The sequence below is a fragment of the Carcharodon carcharias genome, chromosome 3 (assembly GCF_017639515.1).
Source record: "Carcharodon carcharias isolate sCarCar2 chromosome 3, sCarCar2.pri, whole genome shotgun sequence".
NCBI lineage: Eukaryota > Metazoa > Chordata > Chondrichthyes > Lamniformes > Lamnidae > Carcharodon > Carcharodon carcharias.
Genome location: NC_054469.1, coordinates 94,721,752 through 94,745,688, shown reverse-complemented (window position 1 = coordinate 94,745,688; position 23,937 = coordinate 94,721,752). Strand labels below are relative to the sequence as shown.

The 23,937-nt window shown below is 43.4% G+C and overlaps 2 protein-coding genes across 3 annotated transcripts in view; one reads left to right on the top strand and one right to left on the bottom strand.

The window, feature by feature from the left end:
• Window positions 1-23,937, bottom strand: part of cobl (cordon-bleu WH2 repeat protein) — a 503,840-nt gene that overhangs the window by 398,803 nt on the left and 81,100 nt on the right. The gene's annotated exons all lie outside the window — the stretch shown is intronic.
• Window positions 10,652-11,061, top strand: LOC121275872 (transmembrane protein 14C-like). The gene has a single exon (XM_041183637.1). It carries the CDS (start codon window positions 10,655-10,657, stop codon window positions 10,976-10,978), a length of 324 nt encoding a protein of 107 aa, XP_041039571.1. The 5' UTR covers window positions 10,652-10,654; the 3' UTR covers window positions 10,979-11,061.

The window sequence follows — 23,937 nt, the reverse complement described above, 5'->3', positions numbered from 1 at the left end:
GGCATCCATGAAGCACTGTGGGCCATCAGCAGCAGTAGAATTGTACTGGAACACAATCTATAACCTCATGGCCCGGCAAATCCCCCAATCTACCATTATCATCAAGCCAGGAGATCAACCCTGGTTCAATGAAGTGTGCAGGAAGGCATGCCAGGAGCAGCACCAGGCATACCTAGAAATGAGGTGTTAACCTGGTGAAGCTAAAACACAGGACTGCTTGCATGAGCAGCAAGTGATAGACAGTGCTAAATGATCCCACAACCAACTGATCAGATCTAAGCTCTGCAGTCCTGCTACATCCAGTCGTGAATGGTGGTGGGTAATTAAACTGCTCACTGGAGGAGGAGGCTCCACAAATATCCCCATCCTCAATGATGGAGGCGCCCAGCATAGCAGTACAAAAGATAAGGCTGATGAAGCATTCACAACAATCTTCAGCCACAAGTGCCGAGCGGATGATCCATCTCTGCCTCGTCCGGAGGGCCCCAGCAACAAAGATGCCAGTCTTCAGCCAATTCAAATCACTCCACGTGATACCAAGAAATGGCTGAAGGTACTGAATTCTGCAAAGGCTATGGGCCCTGACAATATTCCGGCAATAATACTGAAAACTTATGCTCCAGAACTTGCCGTGCCCCTAGCCAAGCTGTTCCAGTACAGCTAGAACACTAGCATCTACCCGGCTATGTGGAAAATTGCCCAAGTACAAAAAGCAGGACAAATCCAACCCAGCCAATTACCGCCCCATCATTATACTCTCCATTATCAGTAAATTAATGGAAGGGTTCATCAATAGTGCTAACAAGTGGCACTTGCTTAGCAATAACTTGCTCACTGATGTCCAGTTTAGGTTCCGCCAGGGCCACTCAGCTCCTGATCTAGTTACAGCCTTGGTTCAAACATGGACAAAAGGGCTGAACTCCCGAGGTGAGGTGAGAGTGACTGCCCTTGACATCAAGGCAGCGTTTGATCGAGTGTGGCATCAAGCCACTCTAGCAAAACTGGAGTCAATGGGAATCGGGGGGAAAACTCTCCGCTGGTTGGAGTCATAGCTAACATAAAGGAAGATGGTTGTGGCTGTTAGAGGTCAGTCATCTCAGCTCCAGGACATCACTGCAGGAGTTCCTCAGTGTAGTGTCCTAGGCTCAACCATCTTCATCTGTTTCATCAATGACCTTCCTTCCATCAGAAGGTCAGATGTGGGGATGTTCGCTGATGATTGCACTATGTTCAACACCATTCACGACTCCTCAGATACTGAAGCTGTCCATGTCCAAATGCAGCAAGACCTGGACAATATCCAGGCTTGGGCTGACAAGTGGCAAGTAACATTCACGCCACACAAGTGTCAGGCAATGCCCATCTCCAACACGAGAGAATCGAACCATCGCCCTTTGATGTGCAATGGCATTACCGTCACTAAATACCCCACTATCAACAGTGTTACCTATCCTCAGGGTTACCATTGACCAAAAACTGAACTGAACTAGCCATATAAATACTGTGGCTATAAGAGTAGGTCAGAGGATAGGAATCGTGTGACGAGTAACTCACCTAACTCCCCAAAGCCTGTCCACCATCTACAAGGCACAAGTCAGGAGCGTGATGGAATACTCCCCACTTACCTGAATGAGTGCAGCTACCACAACACTCAAGAAGCTGAACACCGTCCAGGACAAAGCAGTCTTTTTGATTGGCACCACATCCACAAACATTCACTCCCTCCACCACCAACGCACAGTCGCAACAGTGTGTACCATCTACAAGATGCACTGCAGGAATTCACCAAGGCTCCTTAGACAGCACCTTCCAAACCCACGACCACTACCATCTAGAAGGACAAAGGCAGCAGATAGATGGGAACAACACCACCTGGAGGTTCCCCTCCAAGTCATTCACCACCCTGACTTGGAAGTATATCACCATTCCTTCACTGTCGCTGGATCAAAATCCTGGAACTCCCTCCCTAACAGCACTGTGGGTGCACCTACACCACATGGACTGCTACGGTTCAAGAAAGCAACTCACCACCATCTTCTCAAGGGCAACAAGGAATGGGCAATAAACGTTGGCCCAGCCAGCGAAGCCCACATCCCGTGAATGAATAAAAAAAATCTGGGTCCCAACAGCAGCCACGATTGCATTTTCTTGTGTTGGGGATGTGGATCAGGTCACTGCACTAGGGAGTAGGGTTCTGGGTCTAGTGATGCCTGCCCATGATGGAGCACTGGGAGGGGCAGATGGCATCTGGCCAAAGGTTCCAAGTTTAGAACCACAAAGGTAAGTTTCACTCCCAACTCTGTCATCCAGGAGATGGTGCTCTGCACAACAGCCTCACAAATGCCAAATTTCTTGGAGATAAAAACTCAAGAGATCTCAGATAAATATGCAGGAGGAGCATCTATCTTTGAAACAGGCGTGCAAGTGTCAATGAAATAAATTGGCAAGTTTTGATGGAAACAGAGTTACCAAAATACATTCACAGTTACACTTAAATACAAGATTATTGGAATGCATGGATAAATGGACAGATGACAAATAGCTGTTATATAGGTCACAGCAGACCAGTCAAGATTAGCTGTTTTTTTTCTTAAAATATTAACTAATTTGATGTATGTCACTGGGAAATAAGCACAGCTCTCTATATTTAAGTGCATTTGAAATCTAGGTCACTGTGCTGATAATTGCCTGAGCATTGGCAGCTGTGCTATACAAGCTGCTTCTATTGTTCAAAGTGGGTTCCAATTGCAAAGTTAGGTTGCTGCCAAGAAAGGCTCCCTCAAATATTTCTAAAAAGGCCTCTATGTAGTAATCCAAAAATTGCCCTGAACACAGCAATAGATGGAAAATAAACTATTTTTTGCCAGTCAGCTGAATCTCCTGCTACTCAGGCAAGACAAGATGTAAAAAAGTAAACCTAGCAACAAAAATATATTTAATATTTCTAAAGAGCTGTTTGAAAACTATTACCAACATGCTTTTCTACTGAAAAATGTACGTCATTAGCAGTCAACAAATTCCATATTTAAATACCTGTATTGTAACTCAATCACATTTGCTAGATGGAATATGAGAACATAAGAAATAGGAACAAAAGTAGACCATTCAGCCCCTCGAGTCTGCTCCATCATTCAATAAGATCATGGCTGACCTTCATGTGTTTTGACTTCCACATTCCCATCTACCCCGATAACCTTTGATTCCCTTGCCTAACAAGAATCTATCGACCTCTGCCTTAAAAGTATTCAATAGCCCCACCTCCAATGGCTTCTGAGGCAGATGGTTCCAAAGTCGCACAACCCTCTGAGAGAAAAACTTTCTCTAAATCTTTGTCCAAAAAGGGCAACCTCTAATTTTAAAACAGTGTCCCCTAGTTCTGGACTCACCCACAAGAGGAAACATCCTTTTGATGTCTACCAGGCCGTTCAGCATCTTGTATACTTCAATCAAATCACCCCTCACTCTTGTAAATATAATGAACTAAAAAAAAAATTCTTGTTACATTTATGCCAGACAAATTTTCTCCCCTTATCTTGAAGATACTCATTCATTCAGGGTTATAGTTCTGTGCTGGCAGTTCTCTAGCACCTCACAGAAAAGTCCATTCTTCATGCAGGAGCCTGGGCAATGAATGGTGGCTGGCAATTTCACAATGGGAGTGCCATGTTCAATCCTGTCCTCACCTAATCTTCAAACTTGTCAGCCTGATCACAACATATCAATCAGGTGCATGAGTCTTGGCTGACTTATTTCCCTTCCACAAAGAGCACCATGACCAATTTTATTCTCCTTGTTGTTAACCCTGGTGACGTCACTAACTCAGCAGTGACTGTGGATTGAATTTAAAACCTTCATATTTAGGGTTCAGCATATAATCCTGTGGTTAACTTGCACAATAATCTATCAGGAGACTACCTTATATTATATTCAGGCAGTTTGGCTCATTAGTATTAAAATTCCCACGAAGATCATGCTATTTTTTACAAGTTTAAGTATAGGTTTTAGCATTACATTTAGCATTACAAGTTATTCTGGAATTTACAAGAAATGCTTTAATAAAATAAACATAGTATGCTTTTAGAAAAGATACCATGAGAAAAAAAATGGAGACTAAAGAAAATACAGAATTCAACATTTTTATGTGGAGGATCCTACCATTATTTTTCAACAAAATGTTTTTAACTTTTTGTATACACATCTGAAAAAGCAGTATACTGGAATTTGAGGAGCAGTTTCCACTTAAAGTACTCAATAATGGACCTGAGTAATTTCAGAACCTGTACCTGTACTAAAGACCTGACATTTACCATGTACTGCTTTGTTATAAATCTGATAAAGCCTTCTAATTTCAAAATGGTAAAAAAGGGTTCTAATTGCCATGAGGCAAGAAACAAGTATAGAAAAAAAAACTATTTCTGGAAAAACTGATCATGTGCATAAGGTTTTATATCAGATGTTCAACAGGAACATTTTAAAGTAACAGTGTTAAAATGAAGTATAAATAGCTTATTTACCATAGACCATATTTAACTTCTGACCCATTTTTACAAGAATCATATGATAGAAATAGTATTAGCACACCGAAAACCAGCCAGTGACAAGAGTGCAAACATCCAGCTTGGATTACAAAGAAACAAGGAAGGCATTTAAAACCAAGGGGGGGTTACAGAAAAGGCTGGATTCTACTGTCAGAGGGCTGAACTATGGAGAGAGAATGGGACAATGGGTTAAATATTAGTCATTAATCTCTAGAAACCAATACACACCAGCTGGATGAAAATCTCCTCTTGTCTGGTTCCTCAATTCTTCCAAACTCATTTCACAAGCATACAGAAAGAAAATTTATATCAGTGCTTTTATAATTATACTAGGCTAGAAATGGGTCAGTTTATTCTTGTGGAAAAATTCACATTCTACTCCCTATGAACCCTGTTAATGTTCTAGTTCACCAGATCCTCAGATAACTGAATGCTATTGATGCATCTTGGAAAAGTAGATACAAGGCACTTGCCACAACTGCACAATCTGCATTCAAATAGCAGGATCACAGCTTCTGGTGAGAAGTTGATACCTTCAGTAAACTTTAATGAAGGCAGTGAAAGACAAAGGCCTAGATTTTCCGTGCCCGTCAACATCGGTGTGTTCAGTGGCGTGAGCAGACATTATGGCCAGAAGGCCAAAAATCGGTTTCACAATGTCATAAAACCAGTTTGTGATTATCCACTCTGCCTACCGATGGCGGGCCGTGTTCCCCGCCATCGGACGTCAGGGACCTCATTGTAATACTTCAGCATATCATTATAAGGCCGGCCTATCTGATTCATCCCCCCCCGCTGGATCGTCTATCCACGTCAGCGGGAAAACACGCCAACGTGTTTCACAATTTGGCTGGCTGCACTTCGCTCAGGAATTCATGGTTTGTTTGCCTACTGTGCTTCGGTTAGCATCAGCGGTCATCAGCGCCAGGCTTCACAGGTAGCACCACGTCACTTTTAGGGGGGCTCATAAGTAGGTCTCTATTAGATGAGCCATATGTGGGTGGCCTTTTCAATGGCTGCAGGGCAAGGTCTTGCTTGGGTAAGGGGGAGAAGTGGCCTCAGGCATTGGAAGAGGCTGCAGGACAAGATTTGTACTAGGGAAAGAGGGTAACCCAGGGTGTGTGTGGGGGCACATGTTGATCTGTGCAAGTGGCCTCAAGATAGTGAGGGCTGAGGAGGCAGACTCCAGAGGAGATGAGGCCAGATGTGTGTGAGAATGGGTGATGATGTCCTTTGAGCTGGCAGTGATTGAGATGCCAGTGAATCTGTGTGGGCTTGAGTGTGTGAGTTTAGTATGATGAGATGGTTGCCACGCCCTGGCTGCACAGATGAGATCATTCATCCTCTATCTGCATTGGATGGCCAACCTCTTTTGTGCAACATTGGCACTGATCGTCACCGCCATCGTCTACCAAGCTGGAGTGGTAATGTAGCTGCCCCTCATGCGGCCAGAATGGGGGTAAAGGACATCACAGAGGGCCTCCACAGTGTCCAAAAGGCGCTTGAGGGGCTGCAGTCTTCTTGCCTTTCGGAACCATGTCTTCTTTGCTGCAGTCCTGGGCTGGAAGCACTGAGCCCAGCTGTACTTTAAATGTGGTGCCTGGCATGATGAAGTAACGAGGTGATGGCATAGGATGCGAATGAGAGCCCGCCCGCCATGAAAACGGCATGTTTCCCGGGATGGCATAAGTAATAAGGCAGGTTTGGGATACGGCTTGAGAACCTGCCATCGCGGTCAGCAGGTAAAACATCATTTTACCCGCCCGCCACCACACTGAGTGCAAATCTGGGACGATTCCACCCAAACACAAAATGACAGTGGACAAATGAAATTGGGTTATTGCAGTAAATGTATTTTTTCCAGTTTTAGAAAACTTGCAAACAGAAATCTTTTCAGAAAGCATTGAGCGATTTATGATATAAAAAAATACATGGTCAATGGCAGTCAACAGAGAGGAATGAAAGCCGAGAACAGATAAACACTATGTACCACTTACTGCCATCACTTGGCAATGTAAATTTTTTAATATGAGATAGATATAGATAAAAGGAACTAAAAGAGTTTTGTTAATCACAAGAAATACAAACCGTGAGGGTTTCTTTCATCTGAGAAATGCATTTAACTATTTTCACCCTAGTCAGCCTGCTCCTCAAGGCTCAATTATCCTCCTCACCATTCCCATAGCTCACACCTCATACTCCTTCTTATTAAGTCCCCCTTTAAAATCCTAACCACCACTCCCAAATTCTCCATCATCCCAGACCTCTGAAATCCAAGTATTGAGGGACACCCATTTAATTGTAGTGGGGACAGGACTGAACATGGTGCCTGTTGAATTCTACGTGTCCATCCAGCCTTCAAACTTGATGGAGGGGAAGCATATAGTATATAAGCAGTCTCACCATGCTGCGGAGCCCAGATAAGTCTGGGGTCTCGCCGGCGCCTAAAAGGCAAGTCCAGGCAAGGGTGATGGGGAAAGTGGGGGGCCAGGTTCAAGACGCCAAGGGGAGGTTTAAAGGAAGGGGTGTGATCTTGGAGGGTGGTGCCTCTGACGGGCCCAGGGGCCTGCATAGCAGATCCTTCACACCCTTGCCTGACGCTAGCCTGCACAGCCAAAGCTGCTGCAATTCCCAACTGGCCTGGGTAAAATAGCTGCTGCAGCAGGATGAGGCCCAAGGGCTCCTCCGTGCCCGATTTAATTGTGGGGGGAGGGGAAGGGGCAGGCAGGACACCCACTGGATTTTATATGCAGGGGAGTGTATAATCCAGTCTGATTTTTTAGCACATGCTGGCACCACATACTGCTCTTTTGGTGAGCACATTAAAACCAAATTTGCATGAAATTTGCCTAAGTATCCCCTTATATCCCTTATTAATCTAAATGTTGAGTTTGGTTTTATAGCACGTAAAATGGTACTACTTTTGATAAAAATAAAAATATACTCAATGTTTCTTCTAAAGGCAAGCATTGAAAATTGTATTGCCCAGTGGACTGAAATTGGTTTGGTTAGTGTTTAATTCTACATCGAGTTCAAACCATCACTCCAACAGAAATTGCTGACTGAGAAATCGGGCCTGATTTTCACTCTGTGTTAAGTGAATGGGTTTTGAATGAGTTAAAATCTTGTCCCTAGTTGTGGTTACGCGACACTGCTTAAGCCACATGCATTAATTTTAGTGGTAAAAGCCATACTAACGCACACACAACACAAGTAAATGCACATATACATTTACAAACACCTACAATCATTCAGTAACCAAAAAACAGACTCTGATTTTCTTTTTACCATTTTACCAAGAAACACACAAAAAGGTTGAGGTGTATATGCATACATGTTGAAAAGTACAGAGATCACCCGACCAACGGTGTCTATTAAACATTTACGAAGCAGAAATACAATTAGTCTCTTCTGCATTCCCAATTACCAACATGTGGCTGGTAGTTAATACATTGGTCAATACTGCCCTTAGATACAGCGGTCATTCTATCAAAAACAAAACAGCTGATGCTGGAAATCAAACAAAGCATAAAATGTTCAGAAAGCAGCTTAGTTCCTGTTTTCTTCACTTTCCTGTCATGTCATTTCTTCTTCCTGACTCACTCCTAGAGAGATTTTCACAATACCCTGGCTGACCCATAATAATTTGTCTTGTATTTTCCATTTAAGCACCCAACAAACGTAGACAAGCTTATGTTTCTGTGCATGGTTTTCACAGTTCTATTTCAAAACTATTTTTACTCTATAATTTTTTCCAGTTCCGATGATGGACCCAACCTGAAATGCTGGCCGAGATTTTTAAGTGAGGATATCAAAGGATATGACGTTAAAGCAGGTAAATAGAGTTGAGGTGCAGATCAGCTGCGATCTCAGAGAATTTGATGGTACAGTTCAAGAGTCTGACAGACAAGTCCTTTTTTGACCCACTGGGAGCAGGGAGAGCGAAAAGGTGTGGGGAACCTTGCAGTCGCGATCCTCCCACACACTGAAGCTTTAACTCCACTGCTTGTACAATATGTCACATCAGTTTCTGTCTAGAAACCTGCCTGGTTGACAGGCTTGGCCTCCTGTCAGATGGGGAACCATTGCTGAAAGCAGCAAGACCAGGTAGGTCTGCACCCAGAGTGGGAAAGTTGCTGATCTCAGTGAAGGTCAGTCTCATGGTGGTGGACTTTGGGGGGGAGGTTTAGATTGAGGGGAAATAGGCACCCAATTAGGAGGTCAATCCCAGGGTGGGCTGCCAAATCCAGGGTCCTGGGGCCAGTGCAGATGCGGGTGGGGGAATCAGGGAGCTGGGGACAAGAACTATGTGGGAACTGGGAGGGGAAAAAAAGGCTAGGCATGGTGGAGAAGGCCTGGGGGGAATGTCGAGGGTAAGAACCTGAGGCCTAATGGGGAAGGTCGGCTGCTGGGAGGTGGGGAAGGAGGTCCAAAATGACGCTCCACAGGCAGGTAAGCTGATGTGTATATAAAGGCACACCACCTGAATTCATCAAATCTACACATCAAGGAAGCTGCCAGGTTTCCCTGAGGCTTGGGAAAAACTGCAGACAACAGTTAAATTCGAAAAGTTCCATGACAACGAAGTTCACAGCCTCATCATGATATTTAAAGTAGCAATTTAACTCTGTGGAGTGGGTTGGTAACCTATATGTCCACCTTCATGCCTCAGTTAAAGTTGGAAGTGGACAGGTTGGATCAGGAATCTAATTAGGCCTTTAAAACCCCATCCTGACCAAAGCTGCCCACTTTTTTCATTCCCCCATTAACGTGCATGTTCTCCACACCAATGTGATTTGATCTGCTCAGAGCTTTGAGCAAATGTATTTTTACATAAATGTGCCAGATTAATTACAAAGTGCAATTCTGACATCTACTGGAAAAACGAAAATTTGCCTTATCCATGCTGCCACAGAGTTAGACTAGAATCTAATGACACAGAAGGGAATTTACTAAGTTACGATCCCCTGGCAGCAACTGCAGGATATCATTTCCTATATTCAATCCAAAAGATCCTATAGACAAGGGAATCAAGGGGGGTTTTTGGGGGCAAACAGGAAAGTGGAGTTGAGACCACAAGCAGATCAGCCATGATCTTAACAAATGGCAGGGCAAGCCTGAGGGGCTGAATGGCCAACTGCTCCTAAGTCCTATGTTCCTAGTCAGAGAAACTGCTAAAGTAGCAATGAGTCATTCGAAACACAGATTCAGCCTAGAATCCAATGGTAAATCTTGACATATATTCCCCATCCCTGGTCTCCCTGAGAAGGTGCTGGTAAGCCTTCTAGAACAGCTACAGTCCATCTGGCGAAGATACTCCCACTGTCTCTAATGTTTTCACATCCTTCCTAAAGTGTAGTGGCCAGAAACAGATGCAATACTCCAGTTGAGGCCAAACCAGTGTTTTCTTCAAGTTAAATATAACTTCTGTACGCTTTGCCCTTATTTGTTCAGGATGCCGTATGCTTTAGTAACCATGCTTTCAGCCTGTCCTGCTACCTTCAATGATTTGTTCACATATACACTCAGATCCCTCTGCTCCTGCACCCCCTTTAGAATTGTACTCTTTATATTGTCTTGCTGTGTTCTTCCTACCAAAACAAGTCATTTCACACTTTTCTGCATTCATCTGCCACTTGTTCGCCCATTCCACCAACTTGTATATATCCTTTGGAAGTTCTACATTATCCTCTTCGCAGTTCACAATACTTCCAAATTTTATGTCATCTGCAAATTTTGAAATTGTGCCTCGTACATCAAATCTAGATCATTAACATTTATCAGGAAGAGCAGAAATCCTAACATCGATCCCTGAGGAGCTCCATTACAAACCTTCTGCCAGTCTGAAAAACAACTGTTCACCACTATGGTTTCCTGAGCTCCAACTTTGCTCAAAGTTTGTTCTGCAGTACTTTATCAAATGCCTTCTGGACCTCCATGTACACCACATCAATAGCATTACCCTCATTAACTCTCTCCATTACCTCATTAAAAAACTCCAGCAAGTTCGTTAAACACAACTTTCCCTGAACAAATCTGTGCTGCCTTTCCTTAATTAATTAGTGAATTAATTAACTCGTCTGGTTTAAATTTAAACAAATATGGCAGTTAGCAAGATGGCGGTTGACTGGCTCGGGTTTGGATATGCGGCGCTGGTGGCGTCAGGAGGCCTGCTTGGTTATGTCAAAGCCGGTAGTGTGCCTTCTCTAGCAGCTGGTCTGTTCTTCGGGAGCGCAGCTGGGTTTGGTGCCTACCAGATCACTCAAGACCCAAAGAACATATGGTTGTCTCTGATTGCTTCAGGAGCACTGACTGGAGTAATGGGAATGAGATTTTACAATTCAGGAAAGTTCATGCCAGCTGGTTTAGTCGCAGGAGCAAGCATTCTAATGCTTGGAAGAATTGGTCTCAAAATATTTGAAAAACCCCATGAGTCATGAACCAGTATCTTTTCTTCAAGGGAGTTTTGTATAGATGAATTTTGAATCACTGATTATGTTTGACCGTTATCATGTAAACTTACAAAATGAAGCTTTATTGAACTGATTCTGATAGAATTTATCCCAATAAACCACCTGAAAAATGAAAAAAAAGTTGGCAGTTAACTGTTCCCTGGTGTATTCTTCATGCATTATCTCTACCAATGAGAGTCCACTCACCAATCAATCAGCACCTTCTTCTCATGCAGTATAAATTGTTGTTCGCTTTGAGATTTGACATTCTTGCAAATTTGCCCTGATGAATGCAAGACGAAAAGCTTCGACAGCATGTCTTCTTTCAGCAATGCACAAGTTCTGTACTACCAAACGAGTACTATCTGGTATCCAGGAATTTTTACCGCCAGTCCTGCCTTACTTTGAGCCAGGTTTCCATTATTTTCACAACATCACATTTCCATGTGGCTATCTGCACCTGCAATTCACCAATCTAATTTACCACACTCCAAACTGGGACAAGACAAAAAACTTATACACAGCAACCAAATCTCGACAGCCTGTTGCAACAATATACACCAGGATCCCTCTGCTCCTGCACCCGCCTTAGAATTGTACTCTTTATTCTATATTGGGAGAGGCAATAGCGTAGTGGTATTGTCAGTGGACTAATAATCCAGAGACCCAGGGTAATACTCTAGGGGCCTGGGTTCATATCCCACCATGGAACTTGGTGTATTGGTATTGTTGCTGAACTAGTAACCCAGAGACCCAGGGTAATTCTCTAGAAACAAAAATACCTGGAAAAACTCAGCAGGTCTGGCAGCATCTGCGGATAGGAGCACAGTTAACGTTTTGAGTCCGAATGACCCTTCAACATATTGGGAGAGGCGATAGCATAGTGGTATTGCCAGTGGACCCTGCTGAAGGATCATTCGGACTCAAAACGTTAACTGTGCTCCTATCCGCAGATGCTGCCAGACCTGCTGAGTTTTTCCAGGTATTTTTGTTTTTGTTTTGGATTTCCAGCATCCGCAGTTTTTGGCTTTAATTCTCTAGAAGCCTGGGTTTGAATCCGAACATGGAAGATAGTCGAATTTGAATTCAATAAAAATCTGGAATTAAAAGGAAAAAAAGAGGAAGATGGGTGTAAGACATCATGTGGGCTACCATGTGCACCCTATATAGTCTTTGTAGTTAGAGCTGTAGACTACAATTTAGCGTGGTTCATTCATGGGGACCAACAGCAACCAGTAGAAGAGAAAAGCATTTTTGAATTGTGTGAAGAGAGAAAGCTTGCTGAGATCACAAATAAAGATTGTACCAAAGTGCTAAGCCTAAAGGACAAACTGGAGTTCACGCCAAGGGCAGTGCTAAACAGGAATTGACCAGACAAGGCCAGTAATAGCTAGCCCACCAAAAATGATGCAATGGAGCAACAACCAGACCCCCAAATGCAGTTTGTGGACGGTACAAAGTGCACTGGAATTGGAACAATTGCCCAACTGAGTTGTTGCAGGGTTCATGGAAAAATAGTTATTTGGAGCTTGTTCCCCAGATTTCCTGTGAAGTGAAAATTCTGCAGCTTCCAGGCTTTTGTTAATCCTTCAAGAACCGAAAGCTATAAAGTTCCTGATGTGGTTAAAAACTGGAATTAAAAACCTAATGATGACCATCTGGTTCACTAACATCCTTTAGGGAAGGAAATCTGCATACAGGTGACTCCAGACCCACAGCAATGTGACTGGCTCTTAAATGCCCTCTGAAATGGCCTAGCAAGCCACTCGGTTGTACCAAACCATTATAAAGACACTAAAAAGGGTTGGCCACCTGGCAGTGACCTAGGCACCAAAGGCAATCTCAGCCCTGTCGATCCTGCAAAGTCCTCCTTATTAACATCTAGGATCTAGTGCCAAAATTGGGAGAGCTGTCTCACAGGCTAGTCAAGCAACAGCCTAATATAGTCATCCACATGGAATCATACCTTACAGATAATGTCCCAGACACCACCATCACCATCCCTAGGTATGTCCTGTCCCACTGGCAGGACAGGCCCAACAGAGGTGGCAGCACAGTGGTATACAGTCGGGAGGGAGTTGCCCTGAGAGTCCTCAACATCGAATCCAGACCCCATGAAGTTTCATGGCATCAGGTCAAACATGGGCAAGGAAACCTCCTGCTGGTTACCACATACCACCCTCCCTCAGCTGATGAATCACTGCTCCTCCATGTTGAACACCACCTGGAGAAAGCACTGAGGGTGGCAAGGGTGCAGAATGTACTCTGGATGGGGGACTTCAATGTCCATCACCAAGAGTCGCTCAGTAGCACCACTACTGACTGAACTGGCCGAGTCCTAAATGACATACCTGCTAGACTGGGTCTGCAGCAGGTGATGAGGGAACCAACAAGAGGAAGAAACATATTTGACCTCATCCTCACCAACCTGCCTGATGCAGGTGACCACCACACAATCGTTGTGGAGACAAAGTCCCACCTTCACATTGAGGATACCCTCCATTGTGTTGTAGGGCACTACCACCGTGTTAAAGAGGATAGATTTTGAACAAATCTAGCAACTCAAGGCTGGGCATCCATGAGACACTGTGGGCCATCCGCAGCAGAATTGTACCGAACACAATCTGTAACCTCATGGCCCGGCACATGCCCCACTCTACCATTACCATCAAGCTAGGGGATCAACCCTGGTTCAATGAAAAGTGCAGGAGGGCATGCCAAGAGCAACACCAGGCATAACAAAAAATGAGGTGTCAATATGGTGTAGCTATAACGCAGGATTACGTGCATGCCTACAGCATAAGCAGCAAGCGATAGACAGGGATAAGCAATCCCACATCCAACAGATCAGATCTAAGTTCTGCAGTCCTGCCACATCCAGTCATGAATGGTGGTGAACAAGTAAACAACTCACTGGAGGAGTAGGAGGCTCCACAAATATCCCCATCCTCAATGATGGAGGAGCCCAGCACATCAGTGCTACAATCATTTGCTACAATCTTCAGCCAGAAATGCTGAGTGGATGATCCATCTTGGCCTCCTCCGGAGATCCCCAGCAACACAGATGCCAGTCTTCAGCCAATTCGATTCACTCCACATGATATGAAGAAACAGCTCAAGGCACTGGATACTGCAAAGGCTTTGGGCCCTGACAACATTCTGGCAATAGTACTGAAGACTTGTGCTCCAGAACCTGCCACGCCCTTAGCCAAGCTGTTCCAGTACAGCTACAACACTGGCATCTACCCGGCAATGTGGAAAATTGTCAGGTGTGCCCTGTACACAAAAAGCAGGACAAATCCAACTCAGCCAATTACTGCCTCATCAGTCTACTCTCGATCATCAGTAAAGTTATGGAAGGGGTCATCAACAGTGCTATCAAGCGACACTTGCTTAGCAATAATCTGCTCACTGATGCCCAGTTTAGGTTCCACCAGGGCCACTCAGCTCCTGGATGCATTACAGCCTTGGTTCCAACATGGACAAAAGAGCTGAACTCCCAAGGTGAGGTGAGAGTGACCGCCCTTGACATCAAGGCAGCATTTGACTGAATGTGGCATCAAGGAGCCCTAGCAAAACTGAAGTCAATGGGAATCGGGGGGAAACTCTCCACTGGTTGGAGCCATACCTAGCTCAAAGGAAGAAGGTTGTGGTTGTCGGAGGTCAGTCATCTCAGCTCCATGACATCACTGCAGGAGTTCCTCAGGGTAATGTCCTGGGCCCAACATCTTCAGCTGCTTCATCAAAGACCTTCCTTCCATCATGAGGTCAGAAGTGGGGATGTTCGCTGAAGATTGCACAATGTTCAGTACAATTTTTGATTCCTCAGGTACTGAAGCAGTCCATGCCCATATGCAGCAAGACCTGTACAACATTCAGGCTTGGGCTGATAAGTGGCAAGTAACATTCATGCCACGCAAGGGCCAGGCAATGACCATCTCCAACAAGAGAGAATCCAACAATCACCACTTGACATTCAATGGCATTTTCATCACTAATCCCCCATTTTTAATGTCTTTAGGGTTACCATTGACCAAAAACCGAACTGGACCAGCCATGTAAATATTGTGGCTACAAGAATAGGTCAGAGGCTGGGAATTCTGCAGCAGGTAACTCACCTCCTGACTCCCAAAGCCTGTCCATCATCTACAAGGCACAAGTCAGGAGTGTGATGGAATACTCTCCACTTGCCTGAATGTCTCCATCAACTCTCATGAAGCTCAACGCCAGCCAGGACAAAGCAGCCCACTTGATTGGCACCCCATCCACAAACATTCACTCCCTCCACCATCAATGCACAGTGGCAGCAGTGTATACCATCTACAAGATGCATCACAGGAGCTCACCAAGACTACTTCGACAGCACCTTCCAAACCGGTGACCTCCATTACATAGAAGGACAAAGGCAGCAGATGCATGGGAACACACCACCTGCAAGTTCCTCTCGAAGTCACACACCATCCTGACATAGAACTGTATCACCGTTCCTTCACTGTCGCTGGGTTAAAATCCTGGAACTCCCTCCCACCACTACACCACATGGACTTCAGTGGTTTAAAAAGGCAGCTTACCACCACCTTCTCAAGGGCAATTAGGGATGGGCAAAAAAAATGCTGGCCTAGCAACAATGTCCTTGTTAAATGAAACATGGTTAAGAAGGCTAGAATCCAAAGAGCTGTCCAGTAAGAACGCCAAGACAAAATAGATGGTTGAAAAGGCAATTCATCAACCCTGTGAACCAAATATAAACCCACTAACATTGTAGTTGCTGTATAAGACACCTATCACACATTGGAACTTGAATTTATGCATTTTATCATTATGACTTTAGATATATCAACATCCAATTAAAATTTACTTCAGTTAACTGTGGTTGCAACAGATCCTCCCCTCAAATCACATCAAAGTGGCCCTGAAATCCTACAGACTGCAATGTCCCCAACAGGATCCTGCTCTGCCCTCCAGCATGGAGCTCGGCAATGAGTGCGTGGGTGTCAATGGGACAACACCTCGGTTGCATGGAGCAGAGGGCCCAAGCTCTTTTGAAGTATATCTCTTTGGGCTTTTCTGTTCCTGGTGGGGGTGGAGGCATGTGGATGGGGAGCATGGCAGGGGAGTGGAAAGACAAAGGCTGCTCAGGCCTCCCTTACTGCTTCATTAGATTGAATTAATTTTTCTGACTGTTTTACAGATTATTTCTGTTGCTAAAACATAGCCTCTGCTTTGATGGCATTGTTTTCTTTTTTGATCATAGAAAGGGTCTTTCAGAAGGTAGAAGAGCAAAGCACAGGGATCATCATTATCTTTCGCACCATGCTGGAACTTATAAAACATATTTGTGCTATGTCTGGCATGTAAATATTTGATAACCACTGCTGTACAATGACTGAGGCACAGTCAAAGAAAATTTACTTTTACATTTAGGTTCTTTGGTTGCAATATTTTAAAAAATATATAGAGAGCATCAGCATATTTTTGGATTTTGCTTGTATAACATATCATAAATAAGATTCCTTCAGTTTAAAACTTCTGAGGTTACTAATAGGAAAGTGAGCAATTTCAGGCATTAGGGATTTATGGCTACTGAATTTTATAAATATAAATCTGATTGGAAAGAAAGATAATTTTGCAGACAAGATGAGTCATTGAACTTCTGAAATGTCACTATAAACATTTATGAAAATCTCCAATCTTTAACACAGCTTTCTAAGCTCAGAGAATGTATTTATCCCAAGGTTTAATTTATAATTTTATTTTTCAAAGGACATTTTTACTAGTTTTTCAAAGGGCATTTTTACTAATTTTTCACAGGAGTTGGAAAAGAGAGGGAAACATTGAGTTTCTAGCCATAAATGTCACTGTTTCCAAAGCAGAATCCTGGTATTCATGCAGAACCAGCCAAAACCTCAAGTTTGAGCTGTTTTTGATTTAAAGTTAGCCTTCAATGTTGCTGGAAGAAAATGATGCAGACCTAATCCCTCAAGCGCAAAGAACCTTTACAAAATCTTTTCAAGAGTCTTGATCACTATCACTTTTACTGAACTACTCCCTCTCATCAACATTGCATTTTATAAGTTGTAATAAATGCCACTTTGTGGAACTACATAGTATCCCTTCCTTCAACAGGCTATTGAATCACTTCATCTTCAAACTGCCCTACAACCAGCCTGAATAGAAACTGACTGTTGTGGCTGTCGCACTATTGGCAGTTCTACCAGTCAGTGACTGTGCAGAGTTCAATACAGTAGTTACTAAGCACGCTTGTAACTGTTGGTTTATTGTGTTTGGCGCATGGTCTTGGATTTAAATGAATCCCAAATTGGGTCAGGGCCATATAATGGGCCTCACATAGTTTCCTTCAGCTCATCCAACTTTAGTAAAGAGGGGAGTGGTGGTAAGTTTAAATTTAGAAGTTATGTGGGTGGACACTGCAGTGGTTAGTTGCCTGGTAGCTTGAATAAAAGATTACAACTTTTTATTCTGTAGAAGGCAGAATTTTCCTCTCCTTCATAATACATGGAAGGAAAATTACATTAACGGTTCCTTTAAAGAGATCAGTTGAATTTTCTGAAAGCTATATTGTTAACTTGGCAAACTACACAGTTGTACACATTGTCCAGCACAGAGAAAAATATTAATTCAATCCTGCTGCACTGGAGATGCCATGGCCGAAAGTTTCTGCTTTGAACTCAACTAGTGAGCTGGACACAAATTGGGTTTTTTTAAATTGTGTTTTTTTGCTAAAGCTTCTGCGCAAACTCACTGCACATCGCTGACCATGAAATCTTGCATAAACCAGTACAATTAGGCCGTTTTATAATATATTGTTTTTTTTAAATTGTTGCATTAAAAAATGTTCTTTGATATATCTAAGAGTAGTAATCTGGTGCAGTTTCAATAATACAACTAAAAAATTGGATCAGCACAAAATAAACATTTTAATCAGTGTTTAGTCCATAATCTGTGAAGAAACCAACTTTAAATAACTGAAATTTACATTAAAATCTATACAGAACCATTTATGAATTACATTGGTGTACAGTAGTCAGTTTCAGTAAATTGACAAAAAAAGTTTCTTTGTACCTAAAAAACAGCTTAATTTTAACAGCTTCCCGGAAGGCCTTCAAACTGGCACAATTGGCAGAAACTCACCATGGTGATTAATGTAATTTGGGGCCTGGTCAGATTTGTGGCCAGGCCCAGCTTTTAGAATAATGATTATTTAAACAAGCATAAGTGATTGCAGAAACTTCAATTGCACTAGACAAAATTTGAAATTGTTCCATCTTCTTTTCTTTATACTTTCATAGGATATGGGCGTTACTGGATGAGCCAGCATTTATTGCCCATCCCTAATTGCTCGAGAAGGTATTGGTGACCCGCTGATTCCCATTGACTCCAGTTTTGCTAGGGATCCTTGATGCCATACTCAAACAAATGCTGCCTTGAGGTCAAGGGCAGTCATTCTCACCTCCCGCATTGAGTTCAGCTCTTTTGCTCATGTTTGGACCAAGGCTGCAATGAGGTCAGGAGCTGAGCAGCTGAGTTGAACCCAAACTAAGCATCAGTAAGCAGGTTATTGCTGTTTAGGTGCCGCTGAATAGCAATATTGATGACATCTCCATTTTGCTGATGATTGAAAGTAGACTGATGGAACCAGTCAGGTTGGATTTGTCCTCTATTTTGTGGACAGGATGTACTTGGGCAGTTTTCTACATTGTCGTGTAGATGCCAGTGTTGTAGCCATACTGCAACTGCTTGGCTAGGGGTGCAGTTGGTTAAAGAGCACAAGTCTTCAGTACTACTACTGGCATGTGCTAGGGCCCATATCCTTCGTAGTATCCTCCATGAATTTCTGTCATGGCCCAAATTGTTAAAATGCTGTGGTGTAATAGATTCACCACAGAGCACTCCAGCTGACCCTCTCACAATTTACGATGTGACTTAGCCTGATTGTCACATTATGGAAATCCAATATTTTTTATCCTCAAATTGTCACTGTTTTTTGTTTGGAAACAGCTTCACCGATTTGTGTATATATCGAAGGGTAATGTGGTTGCAAGTGGTTATATGCTATTCACAAGTTTATTCATAAGGAGTACTTTAAGTTTGAAAACTTTGGATATTTTTCTTTAATTTCTCACATATTGTGAAGACACCACCATGAGTCTCATTAGTATCACATATGTGTTTATATAATCAATCTTTAAGTTTTTTTTACAAAAAGATCTGGATGAATATTTTCCAAATGTAGGAGTCCAATTGGTTAGCCCATGAAAATGGCTGCAGGGATCATGATACTTGATTGTCCCACGCTCCTTGAGTGGAATGCAGGCAGCATGCCAGGTTCATGTTTTGTGTTCATTTCTCCATGCAATCAGCGCTACCCATGGTATTCACTGGCTGCATGTATCAGTCGTGCCCAAATATTGTTCCTTCCTAGTGCTACTTAAAGTACTATTCATGTGCACCTGTTAAAGGGAATAAAAAAAAATGCTGGAAACACTCACTCTCAGTGGGGAGAGAAACAAGAGTTAACATTTCAGGTAAATGACTGCGTGCACAGATGCTGCCTGGCCTGCTTATCATAGCCAGCATTTTCTATTTTTATTCCAGATTTCCAGAATCTACTGTATTTTGTTTTTCCCCTAAAAGGAAAGGTGCATTGTGGCTGCTGAAGCTACTGAGATGGCTGGCAAAAATGCAGTATAGCTAAGAACAATGGCGGACATTAGGAGAGCGCACTGGAGATTTTGGTGGAAGAGATCGACCAGAAGAGAGATATGGAGGGGGCTAGAGGCCTTCCAGACACATGCCTAGGAGGCAGTGGTAACAGATATCCGAAGGCATCAATGCCCAGAAACAAGCTGTACAGGAGGAAGTTTAGTGATCTCACACAAGTGGTCCAGGTCTGGGAATGCATCTTCAAATGGCATACCCTACCAACTGCACTACTAGTCTCAGCCACTGCTCAATTCACCACACCCCCATCACTCATCTACCAGCAATCTCTATCAATCATGACTCATACTTGACATTCAGATGCTTCACCCACATCCTCATACACTTAGGACTGTTACATATATTACATCCACATCTCCCAGCTGTTCGACCACAGCTGCTACATCACCCACACAGTTGTACAACTCACTTCTTTCTCTTTCTAGCAGAAGAAGGTGGTGTACACCCAGAGGCAGTGGAGGGGAACAGCGTGCCTGTATTTCTGACCTCCATGGAAAAGACAGCATTGGTCATTAAGGGAAAAGCCATTTCTGAGGCCGTGGACGCTGGCAGGGCTGAAGCCACTGAGGATGAGGGTATCTGTATATCTAAACCTCCTCTCCAATCCTACTCCTTCCTCATCCTACATTTTTTTCTGAAGAAAATCTGCTGATACTGAAAGAAGGCACTTCTTATTCCTCTACCCACACCACAATGATACTCTTGTTCCTCTTTCTTTTCACATGCATGAAAACTGCAACCACCCGGGCAGTGGAGCAAGAGCAGGAAGACAGAGGAGATGAAGATACACCAACATTCGATTTCGCAGTGACCAGCTTAGATGCTGAAACTGCACATAATTTAGAGATTTGGATAGAGGCAGGAACTGCATATGGTAAGAAGCCAGTGCTTCCACAGGAGCGGAGCATGGGGAAGAAGAGCACAAACGTCAGTTTGCTGGATGACAAGGTTGCACACCAGACCTGCAGAGGACTCAGATGATGACTTCGATGGGGTTAGACTGACGCGTGTTTTTTTAAAATTTGTTCACAGGATGTGAGCATTGCTGGCAAAGGCAGCATTTGTTTCCCATCTCTAATTGTTCTTGAAAAGGTGGTGGCGAGCTTCCTCTTTGAACTGCTGCAGTCCTGTAGGTACATCCACGGTGCTGTTAGGGAGAGAGTTCCAGAATTTAACCCAGCAAAAGTGAAGGAACAGTGATACAGTTCCAAGTCATGCCTGGGAGAGGATCTTGGAGGTGATGGCATTTCCATGCGCCTGATGCTTTTTTTCTTCTAGGTGGTAGAGGTCACAGGTTTGGAAGGTGCTGTCAAAGGAGCCTTGCTGCAGTGCATCTTGTAGATGGTACACAATGCTACCACTGTGCATTGGTGGTAAAGGGAGTGGATGTTGGAGGTAGTGGATGGGGGACCAATTAAGCAAACTGCCTTGGCTCTCTGAAAGAGCATTCTAGCTAGTCCCACCCCCCACCACTGCCTTACCCCTGTAACCTTGCACATTCTTTCTTTTCAGATAGCCATCCAATTCCTTTTTGAATACCTCGATTGAACCTGCCTCCACCACCCTCTCAGGAAGTTCACTCTAGACTCCAACCACCCTCCGGAAAAAAAATTTCCTCACATCACTTTTACTCCTTTTACCAATTATTTTAAATCTGTGCCCTCTAGTTCATGATGCTCCCTTGAGTGGGGACAATTTCTCACTATTTATCCCGTCCATACCCCTCAGGATCTTGAATGCCTCTATCAAGTCTCCTCTCAGCCTTCACTTCTCCAAGGAAAACAGTCCCAACATCTCCAAACTATCCTCATAGTTACAGTTCTTCATCCCTGGAATCATTCTTATGAATCTCTTCTGTACTTTCTCCAATACTCACATCCTTCCTCAAGTATGGCACCCAGAATTGGATGCAGTACTCCAGATGAGGCCTAACTAGTGTTCTATACCAGTTCAACATGACCTCCTTACTCTTACACTCAATGCCAATACTAATAAAGCCTAAGGTGTTATATGCTTTGTGAACTGCTCTCTCAGCATGCCCTGTCACCTGCAATAACTGATGTACATATACACCAAAGTCCCTCCATTTCTGCACCTCCTTTAGAGTTTCTCCCTTTAGTTTATATTGTCTTTCCATATTCTTCCTGCCAAAATGAATCACCTCACACATCTCTGCATTGAACTTCATCTGCCACTTATCTGTCCAATCCGTCAACATGTCTATGTCCTTTTGAAGTTCAAAATTATCTTCATCACAGTTGACAACATTTCCAATCTTTGTATCATCTGCAAATTTTGAAATTGTGCCCTGAACACCGCAGTCTAGGTCATTATTATATATCAGGAACAGCAAAGGTCCCAACACTGACCCCTGGGAAACTCCATTCAAAACTTCCTCCAATCTGAAAAGCATCCATTAACCACTATTCTTTGTTTCCTGTCACTCAGCCAATTTCCTAAGTTGTGCCTAGTTTCCCTTTTATTCCATGAGCTAGAACTTTGCTCACAAATCTGTCGTGTGGTACTGTATCAAATGCCTTTTGAAAATCCATATACACATCAACAGCATTACCTTCTCTGTTACCTCCTCAAAAGACTCCAGTAAGTTAGTTAAACATGATTTTCCCTGAATGAATCCATGCTTGATTAATACCTCTGCTATTTCTCCTGCCTCCACTTGCAAGTCCCCTTTTTATCCCTAATCAGCCCTACTCTTTCTTTTACCACTGTTTTTATTATTCATTTGCTGCTGAAGAGCTTGGGATTCCCTTTTATATTAGCTGTCAGTCTCTTTTCATGCTCTCTCCTTGCTCTTCTTACAAGATTTTTCACTTCGCCACTGGTCCTTCTATATTCAGCCTGATCCTCCATTGTATTTTCGACCTGACATTTGTCATATGCGCACATCTTCCTTTTCGTCTTCACCTCTATCTCTCTTGTCATCCAGGTGCTCTGGATTTAGTTGTCCTACCTTTCCCCTTCAAGGGAATATACCTTGACATGCCTGCATACCTATCGATGGAAAGGAAGCTCATTGTTCAGCCACCATCTTTTCTGCCAACATTTGATTCCAACTCACACAACTCAGATGTATTCTCATCCCATCAAAGTTGGCTTTGCCCCAATTAATTATCCCTGCTCTGGATTGCTCCTTGTCCTTTTCCATGGCCAACCTAAACCTTATGATACAACGGTCACTGTCCCCTAAATGCTCTTCTGCTGATATTTGATCCACTTGGGCCGATTCATTCCCCAGACCCAGGTCCAACAGTGTGTTGCCTCTTGTTGGACTGGAAACATACTGCTGCAAAAAATTACCTTGAACACATTCCAGGAAGTCTCACCTTCTTGTCCCTTTGCACCATTCCTAACCAGTCCACATTTGGATAATTGAAGTCCCCCATGAATAGTTACTCCATAATTCTTGCACCTTTCTGTAATTTCTTTGCAGGTTTGTCTCTCTACATCCCTTCCACTAGTTGGTGGTCTATATACTACACTGATCAATGTTACTGAACCTTTCTCATTTCTTCCCTCTAGCCAGAGACATTCTGTCCTTGAACCCTCTGGAACATCCTCTCTCTCCAGTACTTTAATGCCACCTTTAATCAATACTGCTACTCCATGCCCCCACCCTGGCCCACCCTTTTCTTCCTTTCCTGTCTCTTCTAAACACCTTATACCCAGGAATATTTAACATCCAGTCCTGCCTTTCTTTGAGCTAGGTCTTTGTTTTAGCAATAATATCATAATTACATTTGTCAACCTGTGCCTGTAGTTCACCAATCTTACTAACCACACTCTGGGCATTCACATACAAATCTATCAAACACTCCAAGTATTCTAACTACCTTGAAACCTCTGATATATCCTCCTTAACAGCTAATACTTCCTACTTTCCATTGCCAGTTCCTCTCCTCTCACTCTGAATTTCTCCTCAGGTTCCTACCTCTCTGCCAGTCTAGTTTAAACCCTCTCCAACAGCACTACAAACTTCCCTGCGAGGACATTAGTCCCAGTCCTGTTAAGGTGTAACCAGTCCTTCTTTTACAGGTCCCGGCTGCCCCAGAACCGAACCCAATGCCTCAGAAATCTAAAGCCCTCCCTCCTACTCCAGTTCTCTAGCCACATGTTGAACTGCTCAAACTTCCTATTCTTATGCTCACGAGCGCATGGCACTGAGAGTAATCCTGAAATTACTCCTT